The 20,133-nt window shown below is 40.8% G+C and overlaps 1 protein-coding gene across 1 annotated transcript in view; it reads right to left on the bottom strand.

The window, feature by feature from the left end:
- Nucleotides 1-20,133, bottom strand: part of LOC127155422 (cadherin-7) — a 143,055-nt gene that overhangs the window by 106,319 nt on the left and 16,603 nt on the right. Inside the window, exon 3 of the mRNA XM_051097605.1 lies at nucleotides 11,760-12,054. Within this exon, the coding sequence (XP_050953562.1) occupies nucleotides 11,760-12,054 (295 nt within the window). The remainder of the gene's footprint in view (nucleotides 1-11,759; nucleotides 12,055-20,133) is intronic.

The raw sequence follows: 20,133 nt of genomic DNA, 5'->3' as shown, positions 1-20,133 counted from the left end.
GCAGATTTCATTTCGGCTTTTTCCACACAATCTACACTTAGTATCCTGGGCTGGACTGAGACCTGGATTCGTCCTGAAGACTCAGCAACCCCTGCTGCTCTGTCTAATAACTTCTCTTTCTCTCACACACCTCGTCACACTGGGAAGGGTTGGGGGTACTGGAATACTCATTTCTAACAAATGGAAATTCTTGAACCGCTCTCTGCTATGCAACTATAACTCATTCGAATCTCATGCGATCACGGTAACAGCTCCAATTAAACTCCACGTTGTGGTCATTTACTGCCCTCCTGGTCAACTGGGCACCTTCCTAGACGAGCTGGATGGGCTGCTGTCCTCATTCCAAGAGGATGGCAGTCCACTTCTAGTCTTTGGTGATTTAACATTCATCTGGACAAGCCTTATGCTGCAGACTTTCATTCACTCCTAGCTTAATTTGATTTCAAATGACTTGTCACTACAAGCACACACAAATCAGGCAACCAACTCGACCTAATTTACACACGCAATTGCATTGCAGACAACAGTTCAGTTAAACCCCTACACATCTCCAACCATTTCTTCATTACATGTAACCTACATCTTGCTAACAGTGTACCTCCAACCCCTCTACCTGTTACTTTCAGACGAAACCTACGCTCCCTTTCACCCTTCCATCTTTCCTCTGTCATCTCTAGAGGTTAATGCAACTACTAACACCTTATGCTCTACTTTAACTTCTTGCCTAGACAATATATGTCCTCTCTCTTCCAGGCCAGCACGGGCCACCCCTCCTAACCCCTGGTTATCCAATGTTTTCCGCGAAGGTAGGTCTTTCAGGGTAACCTGGGGAGGGGAGGTATCCAAAGCACATCATCTGGTCACTGGGGTTCCTCAGAGATCAGTTCTTGGACCCCTCCTCTTCTCCATATACACTACATCACTGGGGCCCATCATACAGGCACAAAGCTTCTCCTACCACTGCTATGCTGATGACACACAGCTCTATCTTTCATTCAACCAGATGATCCAACAGTAGCTGCACGGATCTCAGGCTGCCTGGCAGACATCTCGGCGTGGATGAAAGAACATCACCTTCAGCTCAGCCTGGAAAAGACTGAGCTCCTTGTTTTTCCTGCCACTCCAACCCTACAGTATGACTTCACCATCCATTTAGGTTCATCAACAATTACCCCATCAAGTTCAGCCAGAAATCTTGGTATAATCTTTGATGACCAGCTGACTTTTAAAGACCATATAGCTAAAACTGCTCGATCTTGCAGGTTTGCATTACACAACATCAGAAAGATCAGGCCCTTTCTAACAGAGCAGGCCATACAACTCCTTGTTCAGGCCCTGGTCATCTCTAGGCTTGACTACTGCAATGCTCTTCTAGCCGCTCTTCCTTCATGCACAATCAAACCTCTACAAATGATTCAGAATGCAGCAGCACGACCGGTCTTCAACAAGCCCAAAAGGGCCCATGTCACACCTCCCTTTATCACCCTGCACTGGCTGCCGGTTGCAGCTCGCATCAAATTCAAGTCACTGATGCTTGCATATAGAACAGCCACAGACTCAGCGCCCGCCTACCTCCACTCACTGCTACCAATCTACACTCCCTCCAGAAGTCTGAGATCCACCACTGAGCGACGCCTCGTTGTACCATCGCAAAGAGGCGCAAAATCACTTTCCAGAACATTCTCTTACACCATTCCTGGCTGGTGGAATAAACTTCCCACCGCTATCCGGAATGCCAACTCCCTAACAACTTTCAAGCAAGTGTTGAAAACTCATCTCTCGAAACTATTTGACTAAAAAAAAAAAAAACTCTTTATTCTACTCTTTCCCTTTCTAGCTTGTACTTATCTGAACAATGCCTGTTTTATGGTATTATAAGCACTTCCTAAGTCGTTTTGCCTCTTTAGGACAAATCGCTTGACGTATTCCCCACTTGTAAGTCGTTTTGGATAAAAGCGTCTGCTAAATGAATACATGTAAATGTAAATGTAATGCAGGGCATGCAAATTTTGAGTATTCAGTGTTTCACTCATTTCCTGGAGTGATTGCATTGGTCTATTGTCACATCTGCTGCCCTGATCTCTAGATACACATGACTTACTGCTCTAAAACAACAGATGTGAAGTTATGTACAACTTAAAAAAATCAACACTAAAAGTGAAAGAGCCTAACCGCATTGCACAGTTCTTTCATAAATCTTTAATCATAATGTCATCACAAAATATCTGGATGGATCTTTGGTTCCTTCCAATCTCTGAACTAAGGAAAGGAAAGGAAAGGAAAGGAAAGGAAAGGAAAGGAAAGGAAAGGAAAGGAAAGGAAATGACATGTGACCAAGTCTCGTGACCCATATTCAGAATTTGTGCTCTGCATTTAACCTATCCAAGTGCACACACACACACCGTGAACACACACCAGGAGCCATATTAGGCCCGTTTACAGTGATATATATTGATACTTTTCTGGACTTAACAACATGCCTTAACCACAAAAAAAGCATTGGCATCGGGAAGACTCGGCGGACACAGATGACAACACAACAACAACAGAGCTTAGTGTACTCCAATCTATCAACACCAAACTGGCCATTCTTGAATTATTACACCAAGACATGAACCCTCTGGGGTCGAAAAACGCCGCCAGCGCAGTTTGTGGCAGTTTTTCTGATAAAGAAGAACTTCAATTACTCCGTCATTTTTAATCGTACAGATAAGAGCAATACATCAATTAAATCTGTAAGGAGGCTACTTTTATTTGTGTACATTCATTATAATAACAACACTCTGTGGTTTTGTGAAGTAAAGAAAACAAACAGGGTATGCAGTCTGCTGCGTTGTTTTCTGTGATCGTCATTAAGAAATGCGTCACTAAAATGAACTGAAACTCAGTGAATATGCCACACAGAGACATATCTAAAGAAAAAGCTTAACATGTCTACTTTTAAATGAAGTCTTATCGAAAACAAATATCCTGTGTTAAAGTAATCTGTATGAAACCAACATCATGTCCAGTCTTTCTCGTCAAACCTCGTTATTTTTAATTTGATCACACCCACGAGCTACTTAAACTTTTGATATTATAATCATCCACTTGGAGGCACACACAGTGTACCGCCCATATCAATGTAAACAAAGCAGCGAGACTTGTCTTCATTGTTCATCTCGGCTATGTGCATCTTGTCACTGGAAGAAGAAGAGCGTAATGGAAAACATGCAAACCTTAAATGAGAAGTCCACTTCCAACAATTTACAAATAATTTACTCACCCCCTTGTCATCCAAAATGTTCATGTCTTACTGTCTTCAGTCGTAAAGAAATTATGGTTTTTGAGGAAAACATTTCAGGATTTTTTTTCATATAATGGACTTCAGTTGTGCCCCTGATTTTGACCTTCCAAAATGTAGTTTAAATGCAGCTTCAAAAAGCTCTAAATGATCCCAGCCAAGGAAGAAGGGTCTTATCTAGTGAAACGATCGATTTCCGAAAAATAAAAATTTGTATACTTTTTAAGCACGAAAGTTCATATAGCACAGGCTCTGGGATGCGCGTTCACGACGCTATGTTCTATTGAATCACGTCGAAAGGTCACACGACACTACAGACCCAGTGTTCACAAAGCGAACGTGCAAAGACTAAGAAAGTGCAAGTAAGTCAACCGCTGTTTACAAACAAAAAGCTACAACGATGTATACATACAAACAAGACAAAACTGTAATGCTATAAGAAAAAGGAAAGATTAATTCATTGTTTACCTGGGTCTTTAGTCTATAATTAGCTCACCTCACCTCACCTCACATCTGACAAGTTTTCGGGTTCAAGTCGTTCGTTCATCACGTGACAGCCCCATAAGATGAACGACTCGAAAAACCCGAAGACTCGAAACAGGTGAACTAATTCCAGTACAGAACCTAATAGGATGTTGCGCATACGCGACTGAACGAATCACTCCCCGAGATGACTCGTTCTTCCCGAGTCACATTAAAGATCCGTTCAAAATGAACGAATCATTCAAGAACGTGCATCCCAGAGCCTGTGCTACTGTAACGGGACTCGTCGGAAGCGTAAACAGATCCAAGTGCGAGCTTTATTGTACAGATCGTAGTCAAGATAGGCAAGGTCAATCTCCAACAAACAGTAACCAGTAACACCCAGGGCAAGACAAAAGCGTAATCCAATAAAACATGCAAAAGGTCAAAATCCAAGAGAGCAGTCCAAACGTAACAAATAAACAAGGCAATGGAACAAGGCAAAACTATGGCAATGAAACAGGGCAAAAACTATGACTATGAAATAAAACAAGAACCATGGAAATAGCAAAACAAGGCAATAAAAACAGGGAAAACACTTGGTAGAGTCCGCACAGGCAAAACAATACTTTGCGAGGCCTGTTTGGCATGGCCCTCCTTAAATGGCCACCAAACAGGAAGTAACCAAAGGAGCAGCAGAGGGAGCGGTAACAGTCAGTCCATGGGTGAGGGCTCCCTCTGCTGGCATGGCATTACAGAATCCCCCCTTCTAGGAGCGACTCCTGGTGCTCAAAACTACAACAGTCCAAGAGGGTGGAGGAACAGAGGCAAAACAGGGGGTGGGACGGAGGGCCAGGTCCGTGCAGAGGAGGTGGGCCTGGATCGTGGAGCAGTGACAGACAGTGAAGCACTGGAGGACCTGGGCCATGGAACAGTAGCAGACAGTGAAACACTGGAGGGCCTGGGCCATGGAGCAGTGGCAGACAGTGGAACCCTGGAGGACCTGGGCCGTGGAGCTGTGGCAGAGAGTGGAACTCTGGAGGACTTGGGGCGTGGAGCAGTGGCAGACAGTGGAACCTTGGAGGACCTGGGCCGTGGAGCACTGGAGCACTGGAGCAGAAATCCACCATGCTGGATTCTGAAGAGTCTGGAGCCATGGCGGGGCAGGCAGAGCAGGCTGAGCGGGGAGCCATGGCAGGGCAGGCAAAGCAGGCAGAGTAGGGAGCCACGGAGGGGCAGGCAGAGCAGACAGGAGCAAATATACCCACAGTGGAACAAATGACATCCATAGCAAAGCAGAGAAATCATGGTAGGCCTCCTTGGCCGTGACATGATGGGCAGAGAGCTCATAGGAGGACACCGCCCCCTTAGGAGGTTCTGCAGCCGGAGCCGCCACCTTCGGGGCATTGGCATTGACTCATGGACCGACATGGCAGTGAGTTCATGGATGGACGCCGCCTCCTTGGGAGGTTCTACAGCATTTGCTGACACCTCTGGAGGCATTGGCACAAATTCGTGGACAGACGAGGCCTCAGGAGCAGACTCGTGGTCAGACGAGGCTTCTGGAGCAGACTTGTGGTCAGACGAGGCCTCTGGAGTGCAGTGTGTGGCCCACACCCTCAAAATGACGATCGCCATGACGGGCAGCACAGTAGATAGTGGGATGCCCGCCTGGCTGGAGGGTGTGGAGGCTGTGAGCATGCGGCTTGGGAGCGTGGGCTCTGCGTGGCCTGGGAGATGAGATGAGACCTGGCGAGGCTTCAGAAGGATGGCTGAGGCATGACGAGGCTCTGGGATGTCAGCTGATACGTGATGAGGCTCTAGAGAGTCAGCTGAGACGTGACGTGGCTTCGGAAGGTCAGACGGGACCTGGTGAGGTTCTGACATGATGGCCGTGGCTTGGCGAGAATCTATGCTAGCAGGCATGTCATGAAGAGGCTCTGTTAGGAGCGCAGCTGTGTCTTGACTTGACTGAGGGAGATCAGCCGTGACTTGACTTGACTCAGGGAGGTCTGCCGTGACTTGGCTTGACTCCGAAAAATCAGCAATGACTTGACTCGACTCGTGAAGAACAGCTGTGACTTGACCTGGCTCGTGAAGACCAGCTGTGACTTGACTTGGCTCATGAAGATTTGCTGTAACGTGGCTTGACTCAGGAACAACAGCTGTAACTTGGCTTGACTCATGAAGAACAGCTGTGACTTGGCTTGATTCAGGAACAACAGCTGTAACTTGACGTGGCTCAGGAAACACAGCTGTAACTTGACTTGGCACTGAAAGTGTGGCTCTGACTTGACTTGACACTGGAGGATCAGCCATCACTTGACTTGCTTTGGGTATGGCAGACATGATGGGATGAGATTCGGATGAGATGATTTTGGACTGATGAGGCTCAGGCGTGGCAGCCATCTTGGCCAGAGACTCAGATGGGGCGGCCTTGTGAACTGTCTTGGGGATGGCGGCCATCTTGTGAACTGTCTTGGGGATGGTGGCCATCTTGTGAACTGTCTTGGGGATAGCGGCCATCTTGTGAGCTGGCTTGGGGAGGGCAGGTGCAGACTCTGGAAGGGCGGCCATGATAGGTGCAGACTCTTGAATGGCGGCCATGACAGGTGCAGACTCTGGAAGAGCGGCCATGACAGTTGCAGACTCTGGAAGAGCGGCCATGACAGGTGCAGACTCTGGAACGGCAGGCATGGCGTGAGCAGGCCCTGGAGCGGCAGGCATGGCGTGGGCAGGCTGTGGCTTGGCAGATGTGACGAGTGCAGGCTGTGGCTTGGTAGACGTGACTTGAGCAGGCTTTGGCTTGGCAAGCGTGACGTGATCAGGCTTTGGTTTGGCGGACATGACGTGAACAGGCCTTGGCTTGGTGGACATGATGTGAGCAGACTTTGGTTTGGTGGGTATAGCGTGGACAGACTTTGGCTTGGCAGGCCGGTTACCTTGAGTCAAACGAGGCGTGACGCTGGGTCCATGGTTGATCTGTGTCCTGAAAGCTGCTGGATCTGTGGGAGGCGAAGTATTCTGTAACGGGACTCGTCGGAAGCGTGAATAGATTCAAGTGCGAGCTTTATTGTACAGATCGTAGTCAAGACAGGCAAGGTCCATCTCCAACAAACAGTAACATCCAGGGCAAGACAAAAGCGTAATCCAATAAAACATGCAAAAGATCAAAATCCAAGAGAGCAGTCCAAAAGTAACAAATAAACAAGGCAATGGAACAAGGCAAAACTATGGCAATGAAACAGGGCAAAAACTATGACTATGAAATAAAACAAGAACCATGGAAATAACAAAACAAGGCAATAAAAACAGGGAAAACGCTTGGTAGAGTCCGCACAGGCAAAACAATACTTTGCGAGGCCTGTTTGGCATGGCCCTCCTTAAATGGCCACCAAACAGGAAGTAACCAAAGCAGCAGAGGGAGCAGTAACAGTCAGTCTATGGGTGAGGGCTCCCTCTGCTGGCATGGCATTACAGCTACACAAGCTTTTGTGCTTAAAAATTATACAAATTTTTGTTTTTTCAAAAAAAAATGTCCAATCGTTTCAGTAGATAAGACCCTTCTTCCTCGGCTGGGATCATTTAGAGCCTTTTGAAGCTGCATTTAAACTAAATTTTGAAAGTTCAAAATCAGGGGCACAATTGAAGTCCATTATATGGAGAAAAATCCTGAAATGTTTTCCTCAAAAACCATAATTTCTTTACGACTTAAGACAGAAAGACATGAACATCTTGGATGACAACGGGGTGAGTACATTATTTGACAATTGTTGTTCTGGAAGTGGAGTTCTCCTTTAATGTCGATAAACTGTACATAAATGGACAACTCTACAAGACTCTGATATTACTTGGATTTAACACCCGGTAATGCTGGATTATTAGACCGTCAATCATCTATGCAATAAAAACAAAGTGTCCAGAACTCGCACTTAATGAGCGTACTCCTCACAAGCGTTGATGTGTGCTATATGCTTTTTTATATGTTTTTCGTACTTTACACTTACTACAGTTGTAAGTTATAGGATTTGTCTGTCTCATGTTAAATGTTACATGATATTATATTACCTTATACCTCGAATGTCATCTGTAGGAAATTTGCAAAAATATCTGGACTACTCGAATTCTGTATTATTTGATTATACAATGCAATATCACACGAGCAATGTGCAAGACTGTTTAATGGAAAAAAAAGGAAGGAGAAAACTAGAGATGAAATGTGTTAATTGTAATGTACAAGGCAAAAATTCGCTCATCAAAAGATCCAAAAAATTAAATCATTAAAAAAATTTAAATGCTGACATCTTAAAAATACACTCTTAAAAATAAAGGTGCTTTAAAACATTCTTCACAGCGATGCCATAGAAGAACCATTTTTGGTTCCACAAAGAACCATTCAGTCAAAGGTTCTTTCAAGAACCATCTCTTTCTTACCTCTTTATCCTCAAAGAACCTTTTGTGAAACAGAAAGGTTCTTTGGATGTTAAAGGTTCTTTATGGAACCATTTAGACAAAAAAGGTTCTTCTACGGCATTGTGAAGCGCCTTTATTTTTAAGAATGAATGTCTGCTACAAGAAGTGCATCTGTTAAAATCTGAACATAAGAAACTTAAAACTTTCCAATTCTTTATTACTATTAATAACACAACAACTGATACGGAAGGAAGATATATTATAATCAATACTACCATTAACAATAAAGATTTCACTATTGCATAACATAAGATATATTACATATAACATACAACGCCTATTCAATATAATGTCTATCAATAAATCACAAAACACAACTGTAGTATCATTAGATGCAGAAATAGCACTTGACAAGGTTAACTGGAACTTTCTCTTCACAACACTAGAAAAAAATTGGTTTTGGAGAATCATTCATCAACTGGATTCAAACTTTATATAGTACACAGAGGGCTTCAGTTATCACTTACAACATATCAGAAAGCCAGACCACTTCTGAAAAAGCATTCTTTGGATGGCTGAAATTAAGATCAACCTGTACCAGAATGATGGGAAGAAAAAAGTATTGAGAAGGCTCGAAACAGCTCATGATCCAAAGCATAAAACATCATAAAACATGAAACATGGTGGAGCAGTGTGATGGCATGAGCGTGCACGGCTTCCAGTGGCACTGGGTTATTGGTGTTTATTGATGATGTGACAGAAGACAGAAGAAGCCGGATGAACTCTTTAGTCTATATGGATATACTGTCTACCCAGATTCAGTCAAATGGAGCAAAGTTGATTGAGTGGCGCTTCGTAGTACAAATGGAGAATGACCTAAAACATAAAGCAAAAGCAACCCATAAGGTTTTAAGGGGAAGAAAAGGGGGTGGAATATTTTTCAATGGTCACGTCAGTCTTCTGATTTCAACTTGATTGAGCGTGCATTTCACTTGCTGAAGACAAAACTAAAGGCAGAAAGACCCACAAACAAACAACAACCGAAGTCAGCTGCAGTAAAGGCCTGGCAAAGCATCACAAAGAACGAAACCCGGTCTCTGATGATGTCCATGAGTTCCAGACTTAAAGCAGTCATTGCCTGCAAAAGATTTTCAACAAAATATTAAAAATGAACATTTTATTTATGATTATATTTATTTGTCCAATTACTTTTGAGCCCCTGAAAATGGGGGATCTGTGTATAAAAGCAGTTGTAATTCCTTAGTTTTTATGTTATAGTTCTGTTTAACCCTTTGAATTAAAGCTTAAAGTCTGCACTTCAATTTCATCTTTCATCGTGTGTGTGCGTGTGTTTGTGTGTATATGTTTTTGTTTAGTTCTTACACTAGTTCTATTTGTCCGCTTGTCTACTTGTTTTCTTCTGTAATATGCCGTGCCTCCTCTTCTTCTTTTTTCTTTTTTCGTAACCCAACATAATTGCACAATTCCTTCAATGATTCACACTTTCAATCAGTCTGGATGTAAAGGTTTTTTGTTTGTTTGTTTGTTTTGTTTTGTTTTTTGAGGTGGTTATATTGCATTTATGTGGATATATGTTTATTTGTATGTGTAAGTTTCTGTTTTGTTCTTTCCCTATTTCTATTTTTTCTCTGTCTGTATGTATTGCCTTATTTGATTAATTAATAACTAATAATAATAGTAATAATAATAACAACTAATAATAATAATACCTACAATCCCTGCTGTTAAGCAGTCACTAAGTCATTAGATGAGTTTGTCCAGATGACCAAAATGTAACGTCATCTCAGGTATTTTTACCCCAAACTTTCTGAATGTTTAGGATCGTACGTGATCTCACACAACATGAATGAAGAGATGATGCCAACCCCTCAGAGGACTTCAGATGATGAAATAAATTTGAACTGAATTGAACTGAATTGAATTGAATTAAATTGAATGAGCTCAGAGGAGCAAACATCTCATGAAGAGAAAAGTCTTCCAGAGTGAAGGTCTCAGTGTGTGCAGGTGGGTCTAATTACTTCATTAAATTCATGATTTCCACTTAACTGAACCATTTGTCAGTGTCTAAGGGCTATGAATGTTTTAAACAAATCTGCAAAAGAGCTGCCAGCTTATCTATCTCTGTCTTGATGTCCATCTAATAAAACTCAATGCAAGATCCTGTTAAGAGCTTTTCAAGTCAGAGTCAGTGATTTTATAATAATAATAATAATACCTTTTATTTATAGGCGCCTTTCAAAACACTCAAGGACACTGTACAATATAAAACAAAACAATAAAATGCAAACGTAAAACAAAACACAACATTATAGACAAACATCATAACACATTAAACAAGCAGATCATTAAAGGCTATTCTAAACAAATACGTTTTTATCTGAGCTTTAAAAAGGGAAATTGAATCCAGCTGGCGAATGTGCAAAACCATTTCAGAAATGCAGCCAAGGCTAGATAAATTTCCCAACTTAAAATATCCAAATATAAAAGAAAAGAAAACAAAAGACCGGTGAGTAGCGGCAACCAAAACGCGCCAGCGTTCACTCAACCGGAACCAGTCGGTTGATTTTATGAAGCCTCCAAGCCCTTAGATTCACCTTTACAGTATGATAGCGCATGTGCCCTCAGTTTACATCTGTCATGTGACTGATCCAGACACACACTGAGCTGCTGTTCGCTGTCGTAGCTTCTGACACCTTCTCTGACACACTGTCACTCCAATTTACACTGGAAGTTGAATCTGTGAATCCTATTCTGACAGGGTCCTCAGGCCAGGAGCGTAAAGCTTAAGATTCCTCTAAGAGATCTGAGACATTTGCCATCTGGACCCTTGGCTTTGTAACAGCTTCTGCCTCCATGTTTCTTTTTAGTGACATTGTTTTCTAATTGTGTTTCTGAGAGCTCTTTTTACTGGCAGTTTGCTGTAAGACAAACTGATACAGATGTGATCCTGACATTCAGTGACTCACAATGCATCTTGGAAGTGAAAGCACATAGTGCTGTGCTTTAATATATTGAGAAAATCCTATTTCAGTCCTCTTTTTAATTTACATAGTCTTGTAATGATCTCAATCTGTGAATTTGAAGGTTTTTTCCGCTCATCAGCACGTGCGAATGGTGGAAATGTTGGGAAGATTAAGTAAACCACTGGGCAAAAAAATGTCCATTTAAGAAAAAAGCTCTAACTGGGGGATTTAAGCTCTTGAAATATGGCATCCACAACCATGAGCTTAAAGATAAATAGCAAATTTTAGAAATTATCACATTACGACTTTCACATTCTTCAACCTTCTATTCATCTCTGACTCCTGAATAATAAAATGTATCGAAGGTGCCACAAAAATGTTGGTCAGCACAAATGTTTTCAACATTGCTAATAATCATAAATGTTTGTTGAGCAGCAAATCAGCATATTAGAATGATTTCTGAAGGATCATGACTGGAGTAATGATGCTGAAAATTCAGCTGCGCATCACAGAAATAAATTACATTTTAACAAACATTCACAAAAAAAAAACAGCTGTTTTAAATTGTGATGATATTTCACAATATTACTGATTTGTGACTAATTAATTGAACATACCGAGAGGAGACATTTCAGGCACTCCCGCAGTGTACGGCCCGTTCAGAAACTTTGGCTCATTGTCATTGATGTCCTGAACCTTCACAATAAATTCAGACTCGGCCTCCACCGGAGCGTTGGTTTTGCTGTCGACCGCTTGAGCACGCAGAGTGTAATAACCCTGTTCCTCTCGGTCCAGACGTTTGGTGGCGTGGATGTCCCCAGTTTTCTCATCGATAGTGAAGATAGAGGACGCCCCGTCTCCAGTCAACACGTACTTGACGTTTCCGTCACCCTTATCCACATCTGAATGCAGCTGTGAACGACACACAGAACATAAAAAATTACAGACAACCCAAAACTCATGCTTCAGCTGTCATGTGCTCTGAAATTTTGACGAAACGGGGACCAGCTTTTGAAAAAATCAGTACAGCAAACTACAGTGCAGTACTATAAAACATTTCAGAATTTAAAACTTCCTTCTTAGTCCAAAACAACTTTATTAAAACCAGACTGAAAAATGACTTCTTTATCTTTATGACGCAATACAGATGAATCCATCACACAAGACTTTGATCTCTGATCTATGTGAAACGCTAGCATTTTTTTTTTAAGCAGTGGGCGCTTTTTTACCTCTTCACTTCATTTTTATCTCACTGGATGGCTCTGTTTAGGGATGGGTTTTACGAAAGGCCTTTGTGATTTTAGCAAATCCAGTAAAGTGGCCAGATACAGTCATAATGCTGCAACACATAAGCAACCCATTTCATTTCAAATCCTGATCTGTAATAAAGTATTGTTTTGCTATGTAAAGATAAGGACAGTTCTGTCATTTCTTTCTGCTTACACATTGGTAAATCAAGACAGTGACTAAAACTTCTGTTATAATCACTGAAAATGTCTATAGTGCTTAACGAACGTCACATTTACATTGTGTCTGTAGTTGATTATGATGAGATTATAGTGCAGAATGCTGTAAAAACACAGTGCAAAAGCAGTTTTTGATGACTCAGTTGCTGTGAGAGCTGTACGACAGTCACTGTTTGTGCGTACTGAAACCTCTCCTCCATCCACATTCGTTAAAAAACAGCCTCTTGTCTTCTGCCCAGTGTATCACAGCATTTCACTTCATATGTTTTTGTTTTATTATTTATTTTATTTTTGCTAACCTTGGAAGTTTGCCTTAAAAAAGTTGAAAAGGGTAACAAGACACAAGTTTTAAAAATGAGGGACTAGGGACTAATGAGGGGAAACAGGAGCACAAAGACATCTACAGTACAAGCTACAAATACAAAAACAGACAACAGGAGAAGGCAATATATTCAGTCCTGGAGACCCACGGCTCTGTATCATCAGTTCAGCTGATGGATTTCTCTTCTAACCATCTGAATCAGGTGTGATAACCTTAAATACCTTAAATATAGCTTGAAATAGTTACAGAGTATCTTTTTACACTAATTGTAAATAGCCCGTCTTGCTCCTAAAGATACATCATAGAATCCTCCCTGGCATCTGATCAACTTGATCCAACACGTGAAGGTCTCACAGGACGACACTCAATCCCTGTATCCGCTGTCCACCACAGAGACGTCATGATCTCGCCATCACACTAACTGCCAATGAAGCTTACATTCTGATGAGAGACAGGGATGACGTTTTAGTCCATTGCCTTTTCTAATAATAAACAATGATGCTGTGAATGCGTTCAGTCCAGCAGGAGCCACGTGATTTTCTGTCATGTCACATGCCACTTATGCACCTTTCTCCCAGCTGAGATGATCATATAATAATGCTACAGAAAAATGTCTCACTTCTGCTCATGTGCAGTTGAAAGGTGACTCCTCTTTTACTGAGCTTAACAATCTGTATGTTTAAGGTAATGTGGATGGCAGAACAGTCCAATGTGTTCTTTTCTCAGAGACAAAATGTGGTCTGTAATGGTGTTATGCCATTATTTCATGATTTCCACACGATTCATGTAATATGTAGGCATTGATTTGCCAGAAAACAAAGCTCTCAGATTGCTGAAAAACTGGAGCAAATAAGTTTAGCCTGAAAATTTTAAGTCCAATGCATATTACTCCATTTAACGCAATATTAGTTCATTGTCAAACATCAGCTGCTCTTTCGTATAAAATGAGTATAAATCTCCTCAGTTTTGCCTCATTTCCAATCCATGATGTTCTTCATGTCCTGTGCGGAGGTGACGTCATATTCCATTAGCCAGCCAACAGTAAAATATGTGCATTGTTCAGGTCTATAAACACTATATTATCCTATTTGTGAAAGCATTTAGAAATGCATTCATCCCTACAATATAACGAGAAATCAGTGCTACTGAGATGTAGACTAGTAGAGAAAACAAGGTAAATTAAACATTTCAAAATCACCACATTGATAAATTCCTGCTTCTAGACTGCTGAATGAGTTCACTGATTTGATCTGAAAGTCCAGAGAGAAACTTTGGTAGTGATGATCAGAGTTTCATTACATTGTTCATTGTAATAGCCAGAATACTCATTGCAATTTGCAGACACAAATATCTGACTTTTGGGAGTTGAAAGAAAGACATTTTTGTGTACAAAATACATCAGGCGCTCAGTGGACGGTCCATTGGTCATTGGAGTCTCCTGAAGGGTCTGAGTGAAAGCTCTTATTTGTTGTGTGCTAAAATCAATCGAAGGTAAGTGATGATAAGGCAGGATAGCAGCTTTGGGAGCGTCAGTCAGCCTGGAACAGTCTAGCATGTGAATCATAATTTGACAGTAGCTCTGAAGCGTCTGGAGATGGGGCCTTACAAATGCAAATGTGAAAATAGCTTCAGACAGCTTCGCTGAGGATAAGACAAGCTTCAGCGCTTACGGACCAATCAACTTTCCATCAAAGTCACAATAAATTCTTACATTTCTGATTATACATTTTCTGGAGCAGAAGTCTTCATATCTGCATCCAAACAGCATCGAAAAAGTGCAGCATATACTATTTTTATAAGAGAGAAAGAGAGGCTAAAGTCAGAAATACTCTAACATGTCTGCATGTACGTACAAATCATGATTTCTTAATGATTTTTTTTTTTTTTTTTTATCGTATTAAGGTATGTATTTATTGATTGATTTAAGTGCTTTATATATTATTATATAATCTTTATTTTATACATAATGGCCAGTGCTTTGGAAATACTGTAAATCAGCCTTTCAAAAAATGACATTATCGTGATGATCTGAGTTAGGCCTGGGACACACTAGATGCCCTTAAAACAGGGGTGCCCAAATTCAGTCCTGGAGGGTCGGTGTCCTGCAGAGTTCAGCTCCAACTTGCCTTAGCACACCCGCCGGGTGTGTGACTAGTATGCCTAGTAAGAGCTTGATTATCTGGTTCAGGTGTGTTTAACTGGGGTTGGAGTTAAACTCTGCAGGACTGAGTTTGGCCACCCCTGCTTTAAAATCCTAACTAATTTTAAAACTGGTGGAGACCACAGACTTAAGGACAGCTTCAACCTGAGGTTCAACATTATAATCCTCCGAACGCACACACTACACGATTTGGCCAGACTGCGAGAGATCGCACACCTGCCGTCTGTAGCATCATTAGGTGTGTTTGCCTTGAATCAGGTCACACCCCCAGATCACTTGCAGGTGCAAATTGGGCTTAAAATCTTATTAAAAATGAGACTTTAATCTTTTAAGAAGAAAAATAGCGGCCATGTAAACCACTGAAATCTCTTTGCTCATGTACATCAGCCATGCAGTCTGGGAAAACTGTCACCCAGCAATATTTACTATGTACTGTCATCCAGAGATGTCTATTTAATCAATAGGCATAAGCGTAATTTCAATCCACTGCTTCTGATGTCTTGTAAGAAATGTTTGCAAGCTTTCTTGGCATATTTTTAGATACGAAAGGCAAGCAAAGCCCTGCTGAGTTGCCTAACTTCTAAGTGTGTGTTCACAGGATCTGCCACCTATTAAAAAACAGCAGAGACAAATGTACAAATGCACTGGGTCCCCAGGATTCAGAACCACTGGTTTAGATGAATTTGTGAATATGTGCTGCATGCCTTCCTCTCAGTAACAAAATAAACACACAACAAAAATGATAGTGTGGTCGCTTCTTACTTTCAGTTCAGTTCTAGGATATATCGATCAGTCAGTCTGATCCTCTCTGAGGATTCTGCATGAATAACAGGCCTGCGAGGTAAGAAGTCTCTAAACCAAAAAGCAGTATTTTATACTGAACTCTATAGCCATTGAAGTGAAGAAAGAACAGCAGTATTTCAGTCACGCTTACAGGCCGCTGACATCAGTCTAGCTGCAGCATTTTGAAACATTTGCAGTCGAGCAAGAGAAGCATTATTAATTCCTATTTAGAGGAAATCACAGCCGAGCAAAGATAAAGCACTGATAACCTTCTCAAAGTCCTGAACAGACAAGAAAGGTTTTACCTCAGATAAAAGTATCAGTTGAAAGAAACTGGTTTTAATGACTTCATTAATCTGTTTATCGAGCCACTGTCACGTACAAAGCCCAGATTTTTACTAGTGATTTAAGGAAGAAAGTCAAATATTCAGACCCACCATTTGCTAAGGTGTTTTTTTTTTTTCTCAGAAGGGCCAAACATCATCTGTTTTGTTTTATTGAGATCTAAAACATGTAATTTAAACCATGCTTTCACATCATTTCAGGCCATGCAGGCAAATACCATTTTTTCCATAATGTTAGAAATAAACGTCATTTAGAAATAGGCCTGGAGTTAGGAGAAAATAGAGGCTGAACGACTGCAGGCTTAAAATACCTAGGAACTGACTATGTGATTCACTTTTTATTTATTATGGAAGCAAACCAGGACCTACAGTGTCTATAATTTGTTTCAAGATGTGTGGCAGAATGAGTCTTGAGTCACACACCGGTTTCTTCATGTTGTATCGGCTCTCTGCAATCGTATTCACAGACACAAAAAAACAAAAAAGCGTGAGGAAATGTCACACAATATAGATCAGTGTTACACAACCCTGTTTTAGAGGCAGCCCAACAGCACACATATTGGACGTCTCCCTTATATGACTCTTCAGCTGCATCTGAAGCCACATACTTCCCCACTATATAAGGTAAAAAAAACAAGAAAAAAAAACAGTACGTGACAAAAGAAATATGACTAGATTCTGAAGTGTGCATCTAATGGAAACTTTACTATCCCATGAGGCCACGGGAGAGGATTGTGAATGACACAACCGATGCTGGTAGATCATATGCTAATGACAACATGGTGAATGTAGCACATCCAGATTACATTCATACTACACATTCATGCTATATTGGGCATAGTTTTTTAGCTGTCATGAATTAATTACTTATTCAAAATAATTACCTGAGTAAGAGGAAATGTGGCCTTCCTGTTTCCCGTTTTATACCATCATATGGAGTTCCGGGTAGTGTAGGCATAGTCTACTGGCTAGTCTGTTTATTAGGAATGTATGTATAAATGTATTGTATCGTATTGTACTGTATTGCATTGTTCATCTTTTGTATTTATTTTGGTAATGCTGATGTCAATTTATTTTGGATTTTATATTCAGTTGAGTTTATTCAGATGTATATGTGTGTATGTGATCTTTCTTTTTGTTGTTTTTCCTTTGTTTTGGATGGTTTGACCCTTTCTTTACCTCTTCAGAGTTAGCTGTGGTTGGGGCCTCCGTGAGGAGGCTCAGCTTTAATGACTTAAATGTCATTTGTGAGTCAAATAAACTCCATCCTGACTGCAAGCAAGTGTCTTCTCACTTTTGTTCTGGCCATGTCCCCACAAAGAGAATTTAAGACCTTTGCACAAGTGGAATTAAAAGTATTAACATGCTTTCTGACATTTTGATGAGGAAGTCTAAACGGATTGTAGCGCCTCTTCAGTCTCGTTGACATAGAGCTGGACGTACCGGATAGAAGAATGGACAACATGCATGGATATCAAAGTCCCTAACGAATATCATTTTATCATAATTAGGAACAATACCCCCTACAAAGTGCATAAATTCATGAATACATTCCTTGTTAAGTTTGAGCCACCACATATAATACAGGATTTACAAGATCCAATAATTGCAGTTCCAAACATCAACTGACCTCCATCTATATGAGAGAAAAGCCAATCTTACCACCACCACCCCATCCACATCTATCAAGGCCAAACTGATCGGTGTCGATCGTAATCCAGGAATAAAACACTGACATGCAGTGATACATAATGCGGAGGAAAAAAACTTATTTTATTTTTGGTAGATTCACTCTCTAAAGATGACATGACTGAGGAAAGCAGTGCTCGATGTAAGTGTCTGAAATGACAGACCAAATCTTTCAATAAGCACCAGGATACAAAGTGAACCCACTTCGTGGGTCACCTTCGTTCTCAAAGATTCACTGAATTTCACTCATATTCTTCCTCAACGTATGCAGCGTTTGATGCCAACGGGGTGAAACAAAAATGTTACAATACTGCACCCAGATCAAAATGTGTTACATAGTATTAATTGATTAAATATTTGATTTGAGTAGCCCTTGCTAAGCTTCATAAGAATATTAGATGTATATTAGAAGTCTTTTTGTTTTGTTTTTTGCTAAATGCTTGTCAAACATTCATAACAGTTCCTTGAACAATGCTGTTTGTGTGAAGTAGCTGTCTGTGATGTTCTGCGGGTCTCTGTAGGTTGTTATTACATATGTTTATCCAAGCACATATCTACCCACTTTCTTTTATCTAATCTCAGTTTCTGGCATGACGCCATGTTAGCCTAAGGGATGTCAGCACCTACAAAATAATATAAATGCAAATGACACATTGTGCCACTGTTCTGCCTCTGGAAATATCCACTTTGAGACTGTACTTACTCACGTTCTTTCTTTTCGTGTACAGTTTTTGTCTCTCACTCTGCTTCTGTCTGAAGTGTTTCAGCTGTCAACTTTCAGCTTTATCATTTCACAGGCAAACAGGAAAAAAGGTCACAGATATTGCAGGGCACAGAGCTTTGGTGTTGTGCTCTATAGTTCTTTGAAGAAGAAGCCTATTCATGTTCTCCATTTATGATTCCACTGCACTGGACCAAAAAAATGCCCGTCTCTGCATTTGACACAGTGCTGAAATTTGCCCGTGGTTTGTACCACTGGCAATGACAAAATTCCATGATGCAAAGCTGTTTCAAGTGCGGTAGTGAAGATGGAGAAGAACAGAACAGAGGAATGAGGCTAATTAAACACGCCAATGTGAACACACAGAGAGAAGTGATTTCAGATCGGCGTCACCGCTGATAGTGATAAATGATAGAATGATGTTTGCTATAAGACCCACAAGAGAGGAATGATAGAGCACATAGAGCCCGATTGAAACTGTGCTACACATTTGACTGGACAGCAAACCCTAAACACATCACCTCATACCAACCCTATGAGAGCATCACCCAACACCCAATGTTTATTAGACACATTGAACAGCATCTCTAAGAAATAATTGGGTGAGCTCTAAAATGGGGGAATTTGCAACAAACAGACAAACACACAACTGACAACACTTTAAATTTTTGCAGAGAGAAGCAGTTCAGTTGAAGTCTGTCGTGACACGTCTAGTTTAGCATTCATAATCTTATCTTTTGCCTGCGGGTCAGTATTGTGAACAAAAAATATAGTGAAAGTAATTTACCTGTTCAGGGGTAGCAGATTTAAGAGTAACATTTTGTTCTTAAATGTTGAACAAGTCGTACATACTGAAAAGTAAACAACATGACTTGTGCAGTACTTCGAACAATGATTGGGGGAGCGCGGGGCACAACCTAACACTTTCTGAATTTCTCAGTTTGTGTAAATCCACGTGGGTTTCAGAGTATCATTTTTATCCACATTAATTTCACACTTGTCTAGTACAAATATGTCGCTTTGTTTTATAATTACAATGTGTACGTTTTTCATTATTTACCTCAAAAGAAAGGAAGTGAAATGTGACAACACATTATAACATGTGAGGGGCACATTGTAACATGACCATATGACAGCTTAAAAAATGTTATCTGATGGAATGAAAAAATATACACGACAAACTAAAATATTTTGTCAATAAAATAAAATATTGGCACTTCTTAAAAATAATCTAATTTTGGAGTTTGGCAATGCACACATGGCAACCATGCGTGGGACGGCCCTGATCGCAATACACAGCCATAGAGTATAGTTCAAAACAATGTGCGCAAATTAATTTCTGAACATTAAACATCGATTGTCAGTCTTTATTCACCTGTTTCTTGTGGTTTCTTATTAAAATCCACAGTTTACAGAGGGGAAATGGTCTAAGAATCAGTTGCTGTTTTTTGTATACAATATCTGTGCTGGCTTAGAAACTGATTCACTAATGAATTACATAAGTC

The sequence above is a fragment of the Labeo rohita genome, chromosome 24 (genome assembly GCF_022985175.1).
Source record: "Labeo rohita strain BAU-BD-2019 chromosome 24, IGBB_LRoh.1.0, whole genome shotgun sequence".
Lineage (NCBI taxonomy): Eukaryota > Metazoa > Chordata > Actinopteri > Cypriniformes > Cyprinidae > Labeo > Labeo rohita.
The sequence above is the reverse complement of the archived record's forward strand: the minus strand, read 5'-3'. Positions and strand labels throughout refer to the sequence as shown.